Genomic DNA, 24,201 nt, shown 5'->3' on the forward strand with positions numbered 1-24,201 from the left:
CAGCTCTGGAATTTGGTAGAGCTGTGTGATGCTGTCCTGTCAATATGGACCAAAACCTCAGAGGAATGTTTCCAGTACCTTGGTGAAACTAAGCCACGTTAAGATATTTCTGAAGGGAAACTTAATGAGGAAACTCTGAAGTGCTTTTTTAAAGGTCAACAGTGAATTCAAATCCCAGTAAAGATTTTCAGGCTACAATAACAATAAGAAAAGACTGCCGAGTCATAATAAATGATAATAAATCAATGGGTTTTGACTCCAAAAGTACTTTTAAGCAATAAATGACTAAACCATTAAACCAATTGCCAAAATCATCTGTTCTTAGAAGCAGCGCTTAGCCTCACAGATATTTGCCCTCAGAAAATCAAACACTTCAAGTCTGTGAAAAAACACCTGCATGTGGCAAGAAATGCATCTTTAATGATGTGTAGAAAGAGCTCCTTGTATAGCCTGGACAAAAGGACCCAGCTTGGTTACATATATGACTGGTGCACAGTCACGTCTCCAACCAGCCAGCATCTCAGTTAGCTGTATCCAATTGACAAAGCGGAGAGGGAGTGCCACTGTCTGTCAACAGGCTACTTTAAGGTGTTATACAAACAAAATGGTTCACTGGGGTCGCCTATTCTCTGACTAATCCCTGGCTGTTAGCTGCTAATCCCTGTTTATCATGGGTGCGGGTCATGGCCAAGACTGAGAAACAGACTGACAGGCTCGCTACTGAGTCAAATACAGTGGAAGAAAGTGCTTCTTGAATCATGTATGCTTTGGCTAACACAAGCAGTTTCTGTGCTCCAAGTATTAAATAGTGAAAAAAACTAATTTTTTTCTTCCATTTAACTGTTTGTCTGTTGTATATTGATTGCTTGTGTAGTGTAGAGTGCCAGTGGGGGAAAATACAGTTAAGTCAAATACTTATGTTCCTTTTCACATTTTCCAAAGCTGTCCAGTGGGCCAGATTGGAGTCTCTTTTGGCCTGATTCTGGGCCGTGGACCTTATGCTTGAGAAACCTGCTTTAAAGGATCTCTCTCTAGCACTGAAACAAACATTTAATACAGACAAACACACACACACACACGGGAGCACAATGCACAAAACATTTTGTCCAGCTGAATGAGCCCAGCCTGCTACTACACCTGCAGCTCTGCTAGTGAAATATAAGCTAGATTACAAGCATGCAGAGGCTGCAGTTCTGCAAATTCACCATCGTCATCTCTGGGGCCATTTGTTGTAAACGGCGTGTAGCACCTTCTCTTTGGCTGCCACCAGCACTAGCCGGCACGATGAATAAGATTAATGTCAGGGAAAGGCATCGCTGTGGGATCCCGTCCACTCTTTCTCCAGCAGTGTTTTTCACAATATATGAATCAAATGAAAGACAACAGTAGGACATGTCAGCATCGCAGCCAGCCAGCGGTCTCTAGGCAATCGCTCTTTTCCCCCTGTCCTCTGAACTGAGAGGCTGCACGCTGCCTCAGCTACCTCTCTAATCCATCATTGCCTTTTTCCATTTCCACCTCAGTTCTACAGAGGCCCGCACTCTTGACCAAGAGGGAAAACAGATTGAAATGGAAACAGAGTTGCTTTATCGAAAGCAGACGTTTGGCCTGAAGCTACAGGCAAAAATTGTGATTTATCATTCGATAAAATGGGCAGAATTAGGCTCATTTGCTTAATGATATCTAACATGTTCTCCACAATACAGCAACATGGAGACTGGCATTATATCTCAAGGTTTAAGGTTCCTTTAAGACACTGCATCTAATCCCCAACTGTTGGACGTGGGATCAAATTCTCAGAAATTAATTTCACATTAGAGAGGAGAAGCGGTGGGATTTGAACAAGACAATAAAATGAAAAGGTGGTAATTCATCTGAACGTGTGTGGAATTTTTAAAAGAAGTTCATAACCACCGACTTGGCCAAAGCAAAAGCAAATTAATTTGGCTATTTCTGTGCTCTCTGAAGGACGTGACCAAGAAATGCAGCCTTCAAGGTGGTGAGGATCTGCTCTTTGCGCCACAGCATGCACAGTTATATATTAGCCAGGGAAATATATTTTAAAAATGCAGTGACAGTTATCATATTATGATATCTGCTAAAAAGACCTGGAAGGAAATAATTCAAACAGCTCTCCATCGTCTCCACTCAAGCAATATCTGCCACTGATGAACACTGAAATGGTTAATTCTCGGTGTCATGGATTTCCATGCAGTCATATTCTGATTTCCTTCCTCAATATTGTGCTGTAATAGGAAAAAGCTGCATCCCAGCTACACTGAGTGCATTTGGGGCCACTGAATTACTGCTGCAGTGCAGACATTCTGTGGATTTATGACAGTCTCAGTACCTGAGAGCGATTCTGACACGATTTCGGAGCAGTCTTATCTTGTAGGGTTGTTTTACTTTGTTTTCTTGCCTTTGAAAATTATGGTTTTGTTGTCATGGCCACACTTTTACATGTACATCGATGGAGTTAAAGCCAAGCATGATAAAACTGGGCAGATGGCTGCAGCTCCAGATTCCTACGGGTACCTACTGCACCTTTTATCTTGGTGGGATGTTTTTTACTGCAGTCTGTCTCCGCAGATCAGCTAAATTTCTGCATTTTGTTTGTTCAAAGTAGACAATAAGCTCTATTTTCATTACTGAGAAACAAATCTGTCATCTTTGCTCCTTTTAGTCCTCCTATTTGTGGTGGCAGTACATTTTAAACACATACTCTAATCCCATACTTATGTAATATCATCCTAACCCAACTAAATGACTCACTTAAATCTCCAAATCCAATAATATTCTCACAGCACTGCAGCTAAAGATCTCTGAATGCAGCAAACTGTTACATCAGCTCGGACATCTTTTTAGTCAGTAGCTTGCTGCCCTCTGCTGGCAGCAAAGAACAGGTGCAATTCTGATTACCACAAGTGTCCAACAAGGAAAAGTATGAGAATTTCTACAGGTTCAATGCAAAAAACGGGCATCAATGGAATTTTCAAGTTCCACTTAATGCACATTTGCCACATGAGGTAAATCTAACAATTCTATGTATTGCAGCTTAAAACAGGAGAGTGATGTGCACAGGTCCAGCACATTCAGAGTAAACTCCAACCACGCACAGGTTGGCAACATTTTGGGGCATGCAGCACAGCATGCTATTTCCCTATAAAGCAACTGACCCATTTCAGTGCGTCACATAGACAGCGGGGATTTGTAAAGAGCTCGCTTGTAGCAGACGTCTGTCCCGGAGACACAACATGGGGGCTTGTGTATTTCTAGAAACAACCGCTTTATTGAGCGTGTTCATTTTCCCTCAGACTGCCTGAAAATCCAGAGGGCACCATTGCCACCTGGCAGGTTTATGGTGTGATCATCGGCATGCTGAGAGGTTATTCTGGGTAACACGGGGGGATAATGTTATTAGTTCGAGATGCCAGCTAATGAGAAGAACACCTACAAGAAGAACATATGCTAAGAGAGGCTCAAAATCCAAAACAACTGTTGTTAAATCTCTGTTACCTGGTGACTCATAAATCTGTTTTTATGCGTGCATTAAAAAAGCAAGAAAAAAATGGGAAAAAAGAAGGAAAATTCATTTCTGCTAGGCTATTATAAAAAGTCATTATGTATCTTTGTGTCATACACTCCACAGCTTTTTAAAAACTTACAGTGGCCTGAAAATACAGCCCACACTCAGGGACAGCAGCGCCTTTTCAGCAAAAAAATGAGCAGCGATTGCAATGAAAGCGTAATTCTTATGTGGCCAACAGAAACACCTGGGTCCTGGTGTGGCTCCAGCTGTGTTTGTCAGCTCGCGTGTTATTAGATAGATTCAAAAGTTAACTGTAAGGTAAAGCAGGGGAAAGAAACCACAGTGATTATGAGATGTAGAAACTGCACCTGCCCCACTGGCTGCAATCTAATCAATACAACTACAAAGAAAAAACACTCTTTTTATGACAAAAGGTGAAATTTCACTGTTGCTTCTGTGATTCCTGAGGAAAAAAACCAAAACAAAAACAGCTGTTTTATAGACCTTCTGTTATTGTTTTACCCCTGCAGAAAAATGTTTACTGCAGATGCCATTTAGGAGTCCCTGCTGGGATATTCATGACTGTTTAATAGCATGCTAAATCACACCCAAACACAACCCATTTATCTTAACAACTGGCAAATCATACAAGTGCAGGAGACCACCTGTCTATTACCAAATGCTTTAACGGCAACGCTTGTCATGTCAATGAAATATAGTGCAATCATGGGAACTTCAGAAGTGTAAAAATAAATGAGAAACAGATAAGATTATAAAAAAGCCACATCAATGTGCCTGCATACTGGTGCTAAAAGCGCATAAAGGAAACCCTGAAAAAAAATTGATTTACATGTTATTAATAAAAATATCTCCAAATATCAGAGAGCAAAACATAAAAAGCAGAATAAAAGACGCCATGATGGATCACCAAAAACATTTCTTGTAACTAGGTCAGTAAAAAATCGATCATTTGTATGCAGATAAAACTAAAGCCAGAGCAAAAATGCATCACAGCAAGGATCACATGTGGTGGCTAAATGTATGCTCTGCTGCAACTGGCCTTTACAAAAAGACAGCTCAGTGTTTTTTCTCTGCACTTTAGTTTCAGTTTCAGTGGCAAAAAACAAAAACAACTGTAGCTATGAATCCAGTTGTGCATATATGGCTGTAGTAAATATGCTTGACCTGAGAAGTAATCAAGAGAGGGCTCGACTGTGACTTGCGGTGTTCAAATCATAAATCCTGGCGTCTCTATTGGAGGTGGGAATCGCCAGACACCCCATGAAACAATATTATCACAATACTTTTTTACATTTTGCAATAAGCATGAGTATAGCTTTAACATATACTGGAATTTATCACCTTTTTTTAACTGCAAATTATGTCCTCAAAGTTAAACTTCATTAGTATCTGTTTTATCCAGTAAGATAAAATTATCTCACTTCAATTAAGTGTTTTTGTTGTTGTTGCAAAATGAGCCTGTCTAAGAGTCTAAGAGTGTGTAAGAGTGTCAGTCTGATAGTAGTCTGCGATTGAATGGGGTCAAGTTGGCAATTACATGCAGTCTGTTTCAGATAACACAATATTACTATTGATAAATCAACAAAAATCACATATCTGTTGCTGCCTACATAGACAGATATTTACATTTAATAGAAACTGTCAGCAACGTTCCTGTTCTATAGGAATATAACCAGAATACAGCAGCTAATTGAGTCGAGTCTCCTCAAGTTGTGCTCATTGACAAAGGCTCTTTCAGACTCGTGTGTCTGCACTTATAAATTAGACAGCAATATTTGCAAACCTATGAGATTTTCTCTGATAGTGATTGCAGCCAGTCCAAGTCCGACTGCAGCTGCTTGCAAAAAGGTCGCCTCCTATCAGGCGACCTCTTGTTTAAAGTATTCCCATTATTTTAATTTATCTAGTAAGATATTGATATTTGGTTTCTCTGCATCGATACGATATCTCCACACAAAACTTTGTAATAAGTTGAGAGGTTAATGGATCAGATCCACAAGGCTTTACAACGTTTTGCTCCAGTTCTTCTTTTCAAAGCTCAATTTAACAGTACATGCAGTGAGTGTATAGGGTTACTGTTAAATCTAATCACATAAGTGAAATCAGCCTTATTATACATTTTCCAGTTCTTTAGTTGCTCACATTGTACAACAATGTTCTCTAGTAGAAACTGATATTTCCTTGACCTCCCAGTTACGGTAAAAACTTTGGGAATCGGAAGTAACTCATAATACGGGACAATCACAGTAAGTTGGCCATGGTAACAATGGGATAGTATAGAGATTTTGCACTACTCAGCCAACTATATCAGATGTTAGCCTGTTGATAATTTACATCTACATATGAGGAAATTACATTGTACAGATTAAAATTCTGTAATTTTCCTTTGTAATGCTGAAATCTGAATGCAATCCTGAATAAAACTGTTTCTGTATATTGCTCCTGTGGTCACTAAAACTTTCATGGAAAAATACTTGATTAGTTAGTAGCTGCACCTTTAAAGCAATAAACACAAGTAGAATAAATTCTACTGAATTCATACTGCCCATACATAATAAAGTCCATCTTATTCTTCTAGAGGTGGGAATCACCAAACACACATATCAAATTTTTAACATTTTTCAAAATGCTTAGAATTACAGTAACAAATACTGCAATTTATCACCTTTTTTAAGTTATGTCCTACAAAGTTAAACTTAGTCAGTATCTTTAAAAATAAACTTATTTCCTTTTAGTTGTGTTTTTTTTCCCCGCTGCAAAATGAGACTGCCATCAATGTTGCCATAAGTCAGAGTCACTCTCCTATCAGTCTGCTATCAGTCTGCAACTGAAGGGAGTCAAGTTTGCAATTACATGCAATCTGTTTCAGATAATATAGCAATAACCTCTGATAAATCGTCAAAAATGACACATATGTTGCTGTCTACGTAGACAGATGACAGACTGATGACAACATGTTGGCAATCTGTCTGCATTTATTAATTAGAGACCAACTATTTGCAAACCTCTGAGAGTGATTGCAGTCAGTCCGAGTCAGACTGCAACTGTTTGCAGAAAGTTTGCTTCTTATCTGGGGAGATAAGTGCTCTTATTTGTAGTATTCTGAAAGTTTTTTAATTTATTTAATTTTTGAAATATTGCTATTTTGTGTCCCTGTATCAATACAACATTGTCCAAGAAAATATCGTATTACTAAGCAGTATCGATTTTTTCCCCACCCTTATTATTCACTGAATGGGAATTGATTCCTGATCTTTCCAAACTTACAAATCTGTGCTTTTTGTACCTTGAGGGTTTGGCGAGGCCCAGGTGATGATGCGCCGCACCAGGCAGCAGTTGAGCAGGACTTTCCTGGAGAAGCCGTAGTCTTTGCGGAAATGCTGCAGGTCGCCCCTCATCTGGTTTGTCTTACTTGGCGTAAACATGGCTGGAGACTCGCTACTGTGAAATATAGCGTGCAGTTATTTGCAAGGACAACGACCAACAACTACAAGCACTTTCATAACCCTAAATGCACAGCATTATGAGAGTGCAGTAAACATAATTCGACTGCATATTAAAAACAAGAGACGCTGGTCTTCATTGCCTCCGGTAAAGATTCAAACATGAATAGCTGCAGCCACTACACCATGCAACGCAAACTGTCACAAAGCAACACACCTGAATAGATATGCTAATTTGGAATCTCTTTTTGCCCCCAGTTATGCGCAGCTATAATGATATGCGAGACATTTCCACATGCCCTTTTTCAGTAGCCAAAAAAAGCTCGTCTCATATCCTTTGAGCTGTGGGTTCAAGAAGATAGGAAATTTGTCCACCTATTGTGGCTAAAAGTAAATAAACTGAGCAGATTGTCTGAGCATTAAGCACCTGCAATGACAGTTTGCCTTTGCCGCTACACTGTAAGTACAATTCCCCTTAAGGTCCCATTTCAAGAGCAAAACTTTCAGACATCAACAGATCACAGGTCATTCAGCTACTCTAACCGCAAGGTCTGTTTTAAGGTTGGATGTCATTCATTGCACAGAAAATAGAGGTGCACTGCGCAGACTAACTGCTATCAATTGTTCCTTTGGGCATCATCTTACCTTCCAGGCTAAAACTCGATGTGGCTGCTCTCTCCGGTTCCTCAGTCTGCAAGTGATCCTCAGGTTTCACACAAACACTTTCCCTTTCCTGAGCTGATCAACAGAGTGTGAAAGGAAGGAGGAGGAGAAAGAAGCGGCAAGCGAGGACCGCTCAGTGAAGAAGACCCAGTGAATGAATAGCAGGGGAAGAGAGAGAGAGAGAGAGAGAGATGGAGGGAGGGAGGTAGAGAGAAAATACTCCATAGCAATCTGGCTTTTACTTCAAGTTTGGTACAAGCTGCGGGTAGCTGTTTGCAGTGGACCCTCTTTGATCATCCTACCTCATCCTCTTCAAACACATGAAAGCTGTGATACACACACACACACACACACACACACACAACCTCATCTATACAAAGTGCACAAAGTGCAGAAAGTCATGAGTTTCACTTGAATGTCAACCAGTTACTTTAAGAATTAAAGTTAGCACCAAAGGAAAAGTCCTGCAGTCACCAAAACTGTTCAGACAATTTTTTAAAAATCTTAACCTTGTGACAACCTTTGTGCAAGAGAGTGCCACTATGTACCTGCTAAGACCTTCTCCGAGGAACATAAATGCTAGAGACAAAAGTTATAGCGTTTCATTAAGCACTACATAGTTCAATTATCAGTTGGACCACCTCAGCTATACTGACTCCTGTTGCCATGATGATGTCACTACCATGATATGTTTTTCCTACTGCAGGTTCAGCATCAGCTGTACTGACACTTTACTGATTCAATTGCCACACAGACAGAGTTGATAATCAACATAAGCAGAGCTGATAATAACTGAACAGATGATAGCAGCAGGATAAATAAAATCATATCAATATCCCTCGTTATTTATGTCTGCATCTTGCATGACTGGGACACAATCTGGTTCTTCATAAAGAACCAGATTGCTAAAATCAGTGTTGCCAGGACCAGATCTTGCAATGGTGACACACACAGCATTCAGAGGTGAAAACGATACCAGCTCTGCTATCACAGCTAAGGATGCAAGTAACTTTTAAACCCCATAAAAAACTTGCTAAACCTGCATGTTTGTACTCAAGTGTTTAAGCATCATTACACAAACTTTCCCCAGACAACCATGGATTTATTACCAGGATCTCAGAATGCAGAATTTTGTCAGCACTCAACATACACCTTGTGTTTATCTTACAAGACTCTAAATGTCACTCATTTCTGTGACTCATGCGCTAATCATTTTGGCCATTTTCCAAATGAGCTTAAGTTTACATTTAAATGCACATAATATTAATTTCTGCATAGTGATATATGGTTGTGCTTACAGGGAGACAGCAATGCTTAATCTAATTGCTTCCCCTGAGATGTTCGAGACATATTTTGTACCTGAGGAGACAGAGGGGGGCCCGGGACAGAGAACTGGGAAAGGAGCCACGCTCTCCCAGCAGGCCGAGACGCACCGATGATTGAAATGAGAGAACAGATTGGTCGCTATGTTGCGGCATGTTATGCATGCATGGATATACATTCTGTGGGAGCACTTGTTAGGTGAGCACATTCTGAGGGACGTCCAAATCCTGAGGGAGAAGGCTTGAAAGGTTTGTCCCTATGCTGAATAATTTATACTCAAGGAGCTATTGATATTCAACACTGCCTTAGTTGAGTATGAGTCAACTCCAAGAGCAGGCATGGTTGAATTTTTGTATCGTCATGTTTCAAATTGAGACATAATGAGACACAAATATAGAAAAAACAGTAGACTAATATACTGCTCCGTAACCATCCAGAGGAGCTATGCAATGTCCAGATTCCAGCAATAATCTGCGAGATTTTACTCAATTACAAGTCTTCAGCTGTTCTTCTACGTTATGAAAAATATTTTGTCTGTCTGATTGTGGCACACCCATTCAGTGCAGCACATAAATCACAGCCAAGCAAAAAGAATACAAATGTGCGTGTAAGTGGAAGATGGGTGGAGTACTGCTCCTACCTCATCCTCTCAGTTATGATTATCTGTCCTGCTCCCGCCACCCCACGAAAAAAACTGAAATACAATCCACATGCATTGGCTGCTGAATGCCTTTAAGGTACTACGTGGTTTTGTAGGAGATATAAGACTGAGTCTGTGAATGCCTTAAATCTTTATTGTTCCTTGATTACAGACACACATCGGTAATGTCAGAAGCAATTTGTGATAATGTATTATAAAAAATCAATTCAGAGAGCAGCTCAAGTGGAGTGGATTTAGCGTTACACCATATGTGTGTGTGTGTGTGTTTGACACCTAGGCTTTATCATCTAAGCTTGTCACTAACTGCAGCCTGCAGGATGTTTTGGAAGACTAAGCCTCGCCCAGTTTTGCACAAAAAACACATTAGATACTGTTTTTATTATAAGCAGAATAAGCAGTAACTTTAAGTGTATGTTTATCCATTTGCTTTCCTTCTCAAAGACCAGAGAGTGAGACATGTACTTGACCAACTAGCCAACAGAAATGGCCGTGTGTCTACATGTTCTGTGGCCCTCATTATTAAGTTGAGCAGACTAAAAAAACGCCTGACTCAAAACTCAGGAGTCGATCCACTTTCACAGAGTTTGCACTGCTTGCGAATATTTTACCTCAGTATTCTGCAGTCTGGCAGCCAAAATCGAAGCAATACTTTTGCTACAGATTAACAAAGTCATAATTATCCCTGATTTTAGTTCATAAATCTCTAACGATTTGGAAACTGCCACACCGGCTTTCTTGTTCTTGTTACACAGGAAAGTACAGAGAGGTGGCTCAACGCAGGAAGTTGTCTTATTGGTGACTTTTACATCTACTTCAGACCCAGCTTTGTAACTTCACGTAGTCTGCCACTTCATGGTTGAGTTGCTGTGGTTTCCAAACACTTCCACTTTGCAATAATCCCACTCACAGCTAATCGTTGAATATCTTTGAGAGAAGAAATTTTACAAACTGTCTTGTTCTAACAGTACCACACTCAAATTCAGTGAGCTCTTTAGAAGCATTCATGACAATCTGTGAAGGCAGACTGCATGAATTACAGAAAATTACATACTACATGATATAATAATTTATCTACCAAAAATTAACCCAAAATGCTTCAGCAGTAAGTGAAAAACTAAGAGCACCCTTATGTCTTTCCCAGGAATTAATAGGTTAAGTAGCAGCCAGGCGCTAATAATCATATACACTCCAATAACTGATCATCAATAAGTGTAAGCACTTCTAAAAAAGCAGAAGTTTTTGTAGTTTCCTGGTGTCTATAATAGGGCTGCCACGATTAGTCGACTAGTCACGATTACGTCGACGACTGATTTAATAGTCGACGCATCGTTTGAAGCTTTGTAAGATCACAAAAGACGCAGGTAGTAGGATTTAAGAGTGTAATAACGGACTGAAACAGAAGATGGCAGCACTGCATGTACAAGGATGCCAGCTGCCGTTAAACCCCGAAGAAGAAGAAGCTGTGTCCCAGAATTCATAGCGCAGCCCAGCTCAGTTTCCAACAATGGCGGCAGCTAGTTAGTTTTTATATTACTCTTATTATTCTTTCTGGGTCACAAAATAAACGTTTAACATATTTAAGTCCATCATTCTGCAGTGAGAAAGTTTCTTCCCCTCACATTCAAGACAGCCGTCAATCTTCCCAGAGTCCCAGAAAATTCACCCCAGCGTCAGGCCATGCAATGCTCACAGACTGAAAAAACCCAACAGTTACATCTCTGTTAAATGTTAACAGAGCGGCACTTGTTTGGAAGGATTGTCCGGAGAAAACCAACTCTCCCTAAAAACGACATGACGGCACAGCTTAGGTTTGAAAAAGTTGAAAAAGTTGCATTTGAACAAACCACAAGACTTCTAGAACAATCTCCACCAAGCTGGAGATCTCTGACCACAATGCACAGCACCACGCCAGTTAGTAGATGCACATGTGGTATCAAACTCCTGCGTCTTTCTCACGTTATCGCAACCCCATCACCATTTTACAGCTGAGGGGTAAAACCTCAATTTGAAAGACTGTGACACACACCTGGTACTAAAAATTGTTACGTTAACAAGGTAAAAGCAAAAGAGGTCTATGGCTTTATTACACAGCTACTCCTCCTCAAAATTCAACATTCAAATTCAAATTCAAATTCAAATTCAAATTTTATTTGTCACGTACACAGTCATACACAGTACGATATGTAGTGAAATGCTTGGACAACTGCTCGTGACCTAAAGAAAACAAAAAAGGAAAAGGCTATGAATAAGATAGGAAATAAATATGAAAAATTAAAAAGGGTAAATTTAACTAGGAAGGAATAGAATATAAATTAAGGTTAAAAATGAAATAACTGTACAACACAAATTAGAATGAAGGGTAAATTTAACTGGGAAGAATAAGATAAAGATAAATATATAAATTAAAGTTGAAAATAAAATAACTGTACAACAAAATACACAATACACAATATAGAACTATATAAGAATGTATGAAGAAATCTAAATATAAATAAATATATACACAATAACAGCAGCTGTACAAGTATTAACCGGAAATGAAGAATATAGTGACCAGTGTTGTGCAAAACCAAAGTCCAGAAAGTCCAGTGTGTGTGTAAGAACCATATGTGTGGGTCAGTACTGTGTGGTGGTGTGATTGAGAGACCGTATCGCCTGCGGGAAGAAGCTCCTCCTCATTCTCTCTGTGTTGGTCTTCAGGGAGCGGAATCGCTTTCCTGACCTCAACAGAGAGAACAGTCTGTTGTTGGGATGGCTGAGGTCCTTCACGATCTTCCTGGCCTTGGTCCAGCACCGCCTGCTGTAGATTGAGTGCAGGTCAGGGAGCTCGGAGCGGATGGTGCGCTCAGCTGACCGCACAACCCTCTGTAGAGCTCGTCTGTCCTGCATGGTGCTGTTCCCGAACCAGGTTAAGATGTTTCCCGCCAGGATGCTCTCTATGGTGCACGAGTAAAAGTTCCTGAGCACCTTGGAGGGCAGTTGGAAGTCTCTCAAGCGTCTGAGGTGGTAGAGACGCTGTCGGGCCTTTTTCACCACGGTGTTGATGTGACAGGACCATGACAGGTCCTGCGTGATGTGAACTCCGAGGTATTTGAAGCTGTCCACTCTCTCCACTGGGCACTCGTTGATGACGGGGGTCTGGTAGTTCCTCTCCTGCTTAGTGCTGAAGTCCACTATCAGCTCCTTTGTCTTACTGACGTTTAGAAGGAGGTTGTTCCTCTGGCACCAGTTCTCCAGATTCCTAATCTCCTTCAGGTAGGCCGTCTCGTTGTTATCAGAGATCAGGCCCACCACGACGGTGTCGTCAGCAAACTTGATGATGGTGGTGGAGCTGGTAGTGGCCACACAGTCATATGTGTACAAAGAGTACAGCAGGGGGCTCAGAACACACCCCTGGGGGGCTCCAGTGCTGAGAGTGGTGGAGGCTGAGACATGTCCGCCCATCCTTACTGCCTGTGGTCTGCCAGTTAGGAAGTTGGAGATCCACTGACACATAGATGAGCTGAGTCCCAGATGCTCCAGCTTGGTGGTGAGTGTGGAGGGAATTATGGTGTTAAATTCTGGCAGTTACACGTGTTTCTGTTCTCTGTGTTCTGCTTCACCATGTTCAGTTTGAAATAATGGACACATTAAAGCACCAAGTCTCATCTTAGGCTCATCTTCCTCTAATTGTTTCTGGCAGATGTTTTAACACGCAAAACAGCTCACCCATGAGCTGATGGGGTGATGGGATTTAACAAGGAACGATAAAGACACTCTATTTTTGCATCAGGCACTATTTTCTGTGAGTCATTTAAAAATGAAATTTTGTTCTTTAGTAAAAAAACAGTTTAGTTCAAATTAAAATCCCCTTACTTTTCATTGTAGAGTTGTCTGTGTTTCTGTAACTACTGCAAAACAAAAGCTCACTTTGGGTAAACAGGTAGAACTTCCTACACCTTTATGTGAGGTTTTAAGAGGGAATCTTGCTTTTTAAGTCCAAATGTTGCAGGTGACTTTGGAAAAGCTAAAGACTTACTAAAAACCCAGCTCGGTGTGAAATGATCGAAGACACACATCGGAGGAAAAAAGGAGTCATTTGAACCAAGCCCAACATTATTATAAAATCTTGCAAGGATAATGCAACGCCCCATTACAGAAGCCATTACCCAAATGGAAACACTATCCAACAATATGAGCAACATATTATTAAATCTTTTATTTTCTTGAGTGTTCCCCAACACAGTACTAAACACTGTCCACTAATTGTCTTCACTGCTCAAGTAAGTGTAAATGCTCCAGGTTAGGGCAGATGAGTGAAGTTGATTTAACATAGACTATAGCCAACGTTAAATCTATGCTATAAGTTTTACCAGATCTGCCTGTTTGTCTCATATTAAGGTTATGAGAATGGGTGAAAGCCAAAGTCTGTTTGTTGTTGGGAATTTTTTAAGTTTGTCCTTTCAACACCTTTTGGCTATATTTTTTCCCTGCAGTACTCCTGATGCAAGTGAACTACTGCTTATTAGCTGGTTAGGCGAGTCTGTTTATATGAATATGCTACAATTACTCTCTAAGGACGTTGCCATACCTACTGTATAGTTTGTTTACTCTGGTCTGAATCGGTTGATGAGTTTGGAAACTTTTCCCCACGGTTTGCTTTGTATTCACACATAGAGAGATTTATTTCAAACCAATAGTGAGAACATTACATTGTAGGATTTCAAAAATTTATTGAATTATTGCCTCATCCATGCCCACACAAGGTAAAACTTTAAAAGCATACAAACACATACACAGAGACACACACACACATACACAAAACAGCTGCAGCCACTGCAGGAACTCTGTAAAAAATGCTGTCACAGGTTGGAGCCATAAACCAGGGAGCTCATTATTCTCTGGTGCAATAGCTTGAAATGAGCTGCTACCTCCTTTGCCATCTCCCAAGCCGTTCCAATGTTATGGTGGTCAGAACCCCTGTAGCTCAGTGTTACCGTGTTGGCTGGTAGTCACAGTGAGACACACTGAGCAGAGTGCTTCGAGGCTGGATGACTTTCTGCCTCCCTTCAGCACGCATAGACACGTACATTTTGTCTTCCCAATTTTTCACACACCGACCACGACCTTGTCCTCCAAAGTGGCAGCTAATATTAGCACAATGCAAGTGGGAAACAGCCCTGTGGATTAAACAAACTGCAATGCAGTACTTAAAGATGCGAGCCACACTGAAGGCTGATCTCAGTGAAGTCACATCTACTTTCTTGCTTGTTCTGAAACCCGAGAGCTCCATAATGGTATCTTTGCGGAAACGGCTGTTGTTAACTTATTTACTTAAGCTGACCTGAAACTGATCCAATCACTTCTTGAACCATGGCTGTGTAATCTGATCAGAGGTAAGGTGAAGACTACAAGAACCAAAGATCGGTGTCAGATGGGGGGAAAAAAGCAAACGTTGAAGCAAGGGAAGCTTTTTTTCCTGGTTCGGTAAGAGTCTCCGGTTACTCCAGAATGCAGCTGGTTTATTCACATGAACCTTCAGCAGCTTTGGCTGCAAAGGCTAATTGAAAGGTCACATAAGATAATGAAAAAAGGGTTGACATACCCACCTAACAAGCTTGCTGATACAATTATCTGTCAATCACAGCATTTTCTCATTATTATGTTTCAATTACATACCCGCACTATTATGCAACTGTTGTGTAATTAGGTGTTGAGCACTTTTATACACTGGGTAATTGACAAAGCTCTTAGGAGAGGGCCCCTCAGCGTAATGAAAATGAATGGGGCGAACAGTCCATCGGCTCACATTTGCCTGATCTCTCTCACTCTTGCTCGCTCTTTCATCGTTAAATGAACTGCAGCGAGATGTCCCACATAGTTTAAAAACAATGAAAAAAATCAAACGAGAAAAATCGGAGAAACTCAACACACACACAACACGCAGTGCCAAGAAAAAGCTATAGACACACATCTTTGAATATGCACACTTTCAAACAGGCACCCACAAACACACCCCCAGATATACGCCTCAAACCTTTCACCACCGCCCTGCCCTCTGTGGGTGTGTGCAGTTTCCTCTGTCAAAGTGTTGGAATGCCTCCATAAATTATTCAGCCGCAGCGCCTGCTATCTGAAGATAACAGAGAGTCTTTATCGGTCAGCGTGTACAGAGACACTGCGCTGGTGACTATACAAGCACCCAGAGGGATTTGGGGCACGTTCTGTGTAAGGATGCGTGTCACTGTGGCAGTCAAGCATATAAAAGAATATAGCCTATCTGCAGGTTTATGTAGTAAGGTCACTTTCATTGTCTCCAGGGATGCGCTTGATTTTCAGCTCATCAAACAAGGAGCAATTTGTTTGCCACTGCACAACGAATGTTCTCTTATCGGGATAGTTGCCTGTCATCTATACTTGTTTTATGGATTAGCACAATGGCGGTAGTTGCAGCTCCCAAAATGTGGAACAATTTGCCTTTGCACACTAAACAGGGCTCTTCTCTGTCTGTTTAAAATTGGCCTCTGACACCGTTTATTTTATTTTATCAATTGTATTTTTTAAAAATTGTGCAGCTTTTGTACAATGTATAGCACTTTGGTCCATTGTGGATTTTTTTCCATGCTTTACAAACAAAGCTGGTATGATATTGCAGTTAGCAAAAAATCTAACAATGAGTACATTCACTGACTAATGATAATAAAAAATAAGTCATAGAGTTGGTTTATTTTATTTTTTCTGCACCAAACTCTGCATACAGGGAGTGCAGAATTATTAGGGAAATGAGTATTTTGTCCACATCATCCTCTTCATGCACGTTGTCTTACTCCAAGTTGTTTTTGTTTTGTTTTTGAATGTCAGAAATGTATATTTGTGAATGTGGAGATGTTATATTGGTTTCACTGGTAAAAATAAATAATTGAAATGGGTATATATTTGTTTTTTGTTAAGTTGCCTAATAATTATGCACAGTAATAGTCACCTGCACACACAGATATCCCCCTAAAATAGCTACAACTAAAAACAAACTAAAAACTACTTCCAAAAACATTCAGCTTTGATATTAATGAGTTTTTTGGGTTCATTGAGAACATGGTTGTTGTTCAATAATAACATTATCCCTCAAAAATACAACTTGCCTAATAATTCTGCACTCCCTGTAAAATCAACTGATAAGAAAAAAATTCTAATATTTTAGCAAAAATACTACAGATTCACTCTTTCCTGTGTCATCTCATTTTTATTTTTCCTTTCTGTGGTAATAATGAATTCTATAATGATGCTCAAAATGACACAAAGCTACTAACATTTGTAGGCTGTGGGTAATTTAGAAGGGTATTTCTCACTATTCACTAATATTTCATAAGGATGCCGGAAAAAACTTCCCAAGGGAGGGAAGCACAACAAACAAACAGTTAGAGAGAAGTGGGATGCATCTGTCCATCCATGCATCCATTTTCTTACTGCTTATCCAATTAAGGGGTGATGGGGGAGCTGGACAGTACAGCCTGGACAGGCTGCCAATCCATGAAAGAAAGATAGAAAAGAAAAAAAATGCACTTGTATTTTGGACAACAGTTGAGGCTTAGTTCACAAGCTGTTCTTAAACGTGATTAACAATTAACTGGCAGAATAATCAATACCTAAATCACTTAGTAGCACCAGCATTAAAAGCAGCTTTATGCCTAAGTATGGCAACCTAAACCCAGTCTGTTTGTTTTTCAAAGTACGATAAGCAAGCATGCCCAAACTAGACTTTAGCACAATTATTTCATACTGTCATCTTGACTTATGGGCACCTTTTCTCTGAATGGCCACTAGGTGTCATCCTTGCACACTGCATGGATGCTGCAACTACCATACAGCTGGCCAATTCTTTCCATCACTTTCAAGGTTGAGTGTTGGTTGACAGAACGCTGCAAAAGATCTACTAATAATCACTTAAACAAATAATGATAAGCCCATTAGCAGTCATTGTCATTCCATGCAGAGTGCTGCAGTCTATTCTCAGTTCCATGCTAATTATCAAGATGGACCCAGGCTGGCATATGGCACATATCAGTATGCTTTGCATGTCATAATCTCCCACTGGAATGACAGATATGTTTAGTATTTTGCTGTTGTGAGAGTCTATATTAAGTGCTGGCAATACCCTGTAGGACATGGACTTTTGAAGAAACTAAATCCCAGAATAGAGCCCCCCTACTCCCCTCCCTATTGGGATGAGAAGAAAGACAGACGGACCCTCCAGTTGGCCACTCATGCCGGGCCTGCCTCCACATATGGCCTGTATGATGTTCAGCCCTGACACCATTTCATCAAGGAGTCTTTGGAAAAACTTGTTCTCCCAGACATACGGCGGATCCTTTAAGGGGTATTTTTATGATTTGCTTTTATTTTCAGTGTCTCGTAGTGGAGAGTAATGTTGGGGGCGTGAGATACAACACATTTCACCAGCTGAAAATGAACTTAGAAGCACATAGTGATGGACTGTTTCTGTGTTTCTTGTGTAATAATTCAGTGGTAAATATAAATCGACACTCATTTACGCAGATATGATTTAAAGTGCTCGGAAATCTTGCCGTAAGGAACAAAGATACATCAGCTGATATTAGTCATTTGCTAATATATCGGCATCAGCATTTACAGCAGCCGATAAATGAAAGATTTTTTAAATTTAGAAGAAAAGAAGAGACAAGGGAAACGTCTTTAACCACATTGTGTGTGCTGCAACTTCCCTGTTGGCAACCTTTGTTTGGGCAGAACAAAAATGAGTAATCCACAACTCCATGTGACAAGAAAATTATTTAAATTCACAAAATCAGTATCTTGTAATCCTATATCAGTCAGGCGCTATTATGGGATCACAGCAAAATAATTTCTGGACAAAATACAGGATTTTCTTTCTTTGTTTGTTTGCTTGCTGGTTGTTATAAGAAAGGCCCTGGGATCAGCAATGTAAACTATGAAATACATTACTATAAAAAGTCACCTTGCACCTATACAAACAACAGTTTCATTTATAAAAAAAGAGGTTTCCAAAGCAGTCCGAAAGTTTAATTGGAAGGGTAAAAGGTGACCATGGTTTCTTTTTTCCCTAGGAATGCAGTTCTTCCGCAGTGTGACCTTGGCACTAACAAACAAAGGCACGTTTGCAAGCTGAGGCCAAGCATTTCCCACCCAGTTGGAACCGGCTGTTTGGCGCACTATCCAAAGAAGTCCAATAGAATGAATGCGCGGCATAAACAAAGCCTGTGGGTGGACACATAAACACAAAACACAGTCTAATTCTTTCAGCTTCCAGCAGTCATATACAAGCACCTTATGTTCCTCCGTCCCAAAAGCAGTAACCCACAGAAATGGTACAGCGACCCTCCTTCGGCGTGCCAGTCAGTCGCACTATGTGGGTTCACACTTCACTGTGTTGTGTTGCCTCTCCTTTTCCGAACCCTGCATTCTCACCACACCCTCTTTTCTTTTTGACTTTTCCTTCCCTCATTCTTGTCTGGCCTGTGTCCCAAGGCAGATGGTCCATGCAAGCAGATGCTCCCCCCCCCAGTCCATGTGAAGGAAAAACAAAGCCTGGATGCAAAGCAAACAAAATCTGCTTGAGGGTGCCCATGAGATAAGGAGGGAGGTTCATTGTACAATTAATCCTAGATGTAACCACGGGTCTCCTTTTTATCGACAGGTAGAGAGGACACACGCGGGTGATTACAAAAACGAAACCTATCGACAACAAAGCCTTCTTTTGCCGTGATGATGATAAGTACACTTAACTCCACAGCAGTTGGTATGCCTCCGACTGTTTAACAAGTCAAACTGTCCAATTATGAATCTATTTACATAATTAATATAAAACCTGACAAACAGATCCAAAATTCTGATGATCCCCACTGCCAAATGATGGCAGATTTATCACGGTGAAGAGGCACAAAGCTAGAGCGAGCAAAGTCACACAATTACATCTGCAATTTTCCTGATTAAAAAAAGCCCAAACACCTGCAGATGCTTCCAGGAACGTGTCTCGAAGCTGCCACTTAAAAACATTACGTGGTTAATTCTGAATCTCATTAATTGGCCTTTAAATAGTTTTATTTGCATAATCTCCACGTCACACTTTGAGATCATCAAGGACAATGTAAATTGGTCTAATAACAAATCAAACAACTGGTGGTTTGAGGTAACAAAAAGAAGAAAAAAACAGAAGAGACTTTTATGTGATCCTTTACTGCATACTGTCAAAACACTCCTGTGAAATGCTGAATCATTCCGCCCTGCTGTCTGACAGATTTGGAGCAGTTTCCTCTTCAATCTGTACCTTTGCTTCACTGTGATCTCAGGACCCCTGACTGCCAGATGCTTGGAAAGTACACACATGCACACAACATGTGGTCAGTTCTCAACTCCATAAGTGCTCAAAGCTGAAGTCTGAACACACACACACACAAAACTATCTGTATGTATTATTAGTGTTACAGAGCCAATAAAGGGGAAGTAAAAATACAGCAGATCAAGCTGATGTTCAGTCAGTAAAACGTACCTAAGCAGTAATAATTTTCCTCTCATTTTTATAGCATAAACATTTTGAATACAGCACTTAAGTGTTTTAAAAAAAACATCAACTTAAACATTACCTGACCAATTCCTGACTAACTGCTAACCTCAGTGCGATTTATAAAGTTGCCCACATGTAGACCAAAATTGTGAATGACAACAGGGGTGTGCTGTCACTATAGTCATGACTTGTTACATCTGCTGACTAACAAAGGTCTTACAAATGTGTTAGCTGATGCATGGCGTAGGTAAAATGCAAGCTTAATCAAATGCAAATCAGAGTAAACGAAGCATTGATTCAACACTTTTGTGGTGCTGCTTTACTGCTAATATGAAAAGACGGCGTTTAGAAAAACTCCACAGTGCACTCCCAAAGGTTTAGGTGCAAGAGAAGGAGCTGGCCGTGGTGCTGAAAGCAACTCAGTCAGAACAATACGCCTCGCGGGGCTGCGCTTCATATACCGCCGTTTTTTGAAACTCTGGGAATCTGCACTAAAGGAGAGAAATGTCTAGGGGAGCCGTTGGCAGGCACCGACAGAAGTTGTAATGGTGATCTGAGAGAGCTCCGAGGCACTGATGCAAAGAATCACTGCACCAAGGAAGCAGCTCTTGGGAGGATCAACTCATGGCTGGGCGGTGTAGCATATTTATGGCTGATTGTTATATTTTAAGATTTCCTTGGGGCACCACCATAATGTGGTATCCCATTGGGATTTTTAAAAAAAGTAGTGATGGCTTTAGTGACTGGAGTTAAGGGAAAGGGAAGAGCTGAGGAAAAATAAGCGCCATAGGGGACAGAATGTGGATTCTCTCTGTGACAGTCAAGTGATTTCTGATGCAAGCTTGTAGCAAATGTCTACATGTTTCAGCCCCTTCCAGTCCCTCCCACACACACAGACTGACCCTATAGTTCTAATTAAATCTAAATTGCCTTAAATACCAAGCAAAAGGGTCAGAAGTGGCGACTACAGTAAATCAGAGAGGCTTAGAGTCAGCTGCTAAGGCAAGCTAACTATAGTCAGATTCAAACTCCCACAGGCCTCATTAACTTAAGATAAACAACATATCCTGCAAAGGTTTATGGTACGCCTGATATAGCCTCTCCTACACCCTGAGGTCTCTGTTAGTGCCTGTGGCACAGGGAGCACATGCAAACTCCTCAAAGAATGGCCCCAGATGGCAGATTCAAACAAAGGACAGCAAAAAATGCTAATCGCTCCACAGTCTCATGTCCCTGTGTTGGTGTCGTTCCTGGATCATCATAATTAACGTTGGTGCAGGTTCAACATAACAAGCGGCTGATCACAGTATTGTGATGTCATAGTTTTGCAACGTAGAAACACCAACTCCAAAACCATAATAACCCCAATTACATCCCCCAACCCCAACCATAATCCTAATGCCACTTAGTGCACATTGGTAGGGTTTTTTCTACATCACAAATCTATGACATGATAACAGTCTGGTCTCTGCAGTGGTGAACCTGGATCAACAATAATTATGATCAAGGAACAACACCAACACGGGGGATATCACACACACCCTAACCACCTCACACCCACACTAAGCAAGCAAGTCATCAATTGCTAGGGGAGTCTCGGACATGGCACTCTATTACTAGCCAAACCTCAGCCACACAAACCACAACAATCAAAGTTTAAACATAAACCATAACTGAAAAAAAAAGATTACAGTATTATGTAATTTTTAAGCTAAAGATTCAACCTTAAACAGTCCTGAGTCTTTGAGCACAGTCCTGATGAATACTTGGAAAAAAAAATCATAAATATATTATGACTGAAAAGTATATAGGCAAAAAAAATGACTAGCACAATAAGGTATCTCATTTAAATGAGATTTAAAATATCCTTCAATCACATAACATAAAGCATAATGTGTTTACATTCCAATGCAGCCAACAGACCGTTTTCACAGCAGCCATTTTTGGCAATAAGGTAAACACAGGTGTTACTAATGATGTTACCGAAGGCACTGTTCTGTTTAGCTACAGAGCCCTAATCAATGTGATTACTTACACCTGTGCTCAGCTATTATTTCATGTCAAAATGGCTGCTATGAAAAAGCTCTTTATACTGTAACTGCAACAGAAGACAACTGGGACCTGCCACAGTCTTCACTTTCACCAGCCTGATTGTCACAGTGCTTTTGTTAAAAGACAACATGACCTCATTAGTTGTTCTAAGTTTTATTCCTCACCAGTGGTTGTTTAAGCAGCTACACACAGTATTGTTTCCCACCTCTATACACCCTCCCGCTTATGGGCTAATACCTGAAAATCTAAACCTCCAGATGGCAGTACAGCGTTTGCTGGATGTGTTATGCTCCTCAGCAGCTCAAATCTGTTTAAAACCTTAAAGGTATGACTCACGTCTTTAACAAAAGGATAATTAGGAGTCAATTAGGCGTGCAAACAAACATTAACCCGTGTCAGGAATGATGAGAAGTTAACTGCTCCTTTTGGCTCTAAGAGAGGCAGTGAACGGCCTAAGGGGAAACCTACGGACTATAACTGAGTGATCATTATTCTGGATGCCAGCCAAGTACTGTGCAGGAGAGAGAGGTGGAGGAACCCAGGAGAGGGTTTGTGCTACTGAACCCATTATGGTCTTTTTTTATGGCTACATAAATTCTATTGCCACAAGTTTTGAGTATGCACAGTGTAGGGTACAGCTGCAGATTTAAAAAAAAAAAAAGAAGCCTATCACAAACAACTTAAAGTCAAAGAAGGAAAACCACAGGTGTCTTAATGAAGACTGGATTCTGTTTAGGTGAGGTCCTGCTAAAGGGTATGCTGATTCACTGTCACTGTCATCAGTTTTCTACGATTCTCCATTAATGAATAATGACAAATGTAATATAATTATTGAAAAATATAAACATAAATATTTTTTTTAAAGGAAGTGACGTATTTTGTGACATTTTAACGACCAATTGCCAAAAAACTAATAATTTAAATCTAGGTGAAACTGCACAGTAAAAACATGCGATGACAAACTAATGAAAGCTGTCAAAGAAATGGTCACCCAAACAATATCTGTCTTTCAAAAGAAGGCAAAAGTCCTGGCATGGCTCTGGTTACAAACAACGAAAAATATGCTAAGCATTAAAAAACATGCAAGCTAAAAAATTAGCATGGGAGTAATTTAATGTTGCCTTTGAAAACATATTAACCGAGAACCCACTGCACTACTAATATTAGTCACTTCATTGTAACTTTTCCCTTTGACAGTGCATTTGGTCTTATCTTTAGCCCAAAAAAGCTCTAAAGTTGTGGTTTTTACCAAAGTAAGACGTCCGCTTTGCCTAATTAAAGAGTATCCCTGTGTCCTCCACCTGTAATAACAGCTTTAAGGCACGCTGTAAAAGGTATTTTCACCAGGAAGCGAGGCAACATTAAATTTCCACTCTTCCGCTTGGCTTCTTTTGCATATATATTTTCCACACGAGAGACCGAGCAAAAGACACCTTATAAATCACTCTGTTATCGGCGCACGAGCCAAAACATGCCATCACTGTCCTACCAGTTGAAGAAACAGTGGCGTCCACGCGGGCGGATACGGTCTCCACTCTTTTTGCGTCCATTGTTTCTTCCCAAAGATGGAGGTTTTTTTATTAATATTATTGTTGTTGATCACAGGAGCTCGTCCTCGCTGACTTGTACGCGGCTGGGTCTACTTGCGCGCTTCTCATTCAACTCCCAAGTTTCGCTGTGTGTGTGAGAGGCGTTCTGCGCTGAGTGGATGCTCGTGCACAGTTGTTTGGCGGGAACGAGCTTAGGTGGGTGGTAAGTGATGATGGTGATGGTATATAGGGAGCTCTGTTTGTTAGTCAGGGGTTTCATTTCTAATCTAACTTATTTAACAATTTCCAGTTTAACAAATTTTTTAAAAAAAATTGTTTGTTTGTTTTTACCTTTTTTTAATCGCAAATCGCAGAGTTTCTGGAAGGTTAATCGATTAATTCCAGTTATTTACTGGACATATTCACGGATTCATCTTTATACA

At 40.4% G+C, this 24,201-nt stretch overlaps 1 protein-coding gene across 4 annotated transcripts in view; it reads right to left on the reverse strand.

Annotated features, from left to right (window-relative positions):
• kcnip4a (potassium voltage-gated channel interacting protein 4a) overlaps positions 1 to 23,938 on the reverse strand; it is a 175,499-nt gene extending 151,561 nt beyond the window's left edge. For 2 of the 4 annotated variants that reach the window (XM_086283518.1, XM_086283473.1), the window contains exon 1: positions 23,719 to 23,938. In XM_086283518.1, coding sequence (XP_086139644.1) covers positions 23,719 to 23,779 — 61 coding nt within the window. In that variant the 5' untranslated portion in view covers positions 23,780 to 23,938. Of the gene's footprint in view, positions 1 to 6,836; positions 6,992 to 7,638; positions 7,909 to 23,718 lie in introns of those variants that run through there. The other 2 variants (XM_086283491.1, XM_086283482.1) reach the window with 2 other exon arrangements.
• Between the last annotated feature and the right edge of the window lie 263 nt (positions 23,939 to 24,201).

Source organism: Aulonocara sp. 'chitande type north' Nkhata Bay, linkage group LG3 (genome assembly GCF_057382095.1).
Source record: "Aulonocara sp. 'chitande type north' Nkhata Bay isolate Kocher_YH1m ecotype deep benthic linkage group LG3, A_spYH_male_GT1.1, whole genome shotgun sequence".
Taxonomy (NCBI): domain Eukaryota; kingdom Metazoa; phylum Chordata; class Actinopteri; order Cichliformes; family Cichlidae; genus Aulonocara; species Aulonocara sp. 'chitande type north' Nkhata Bay.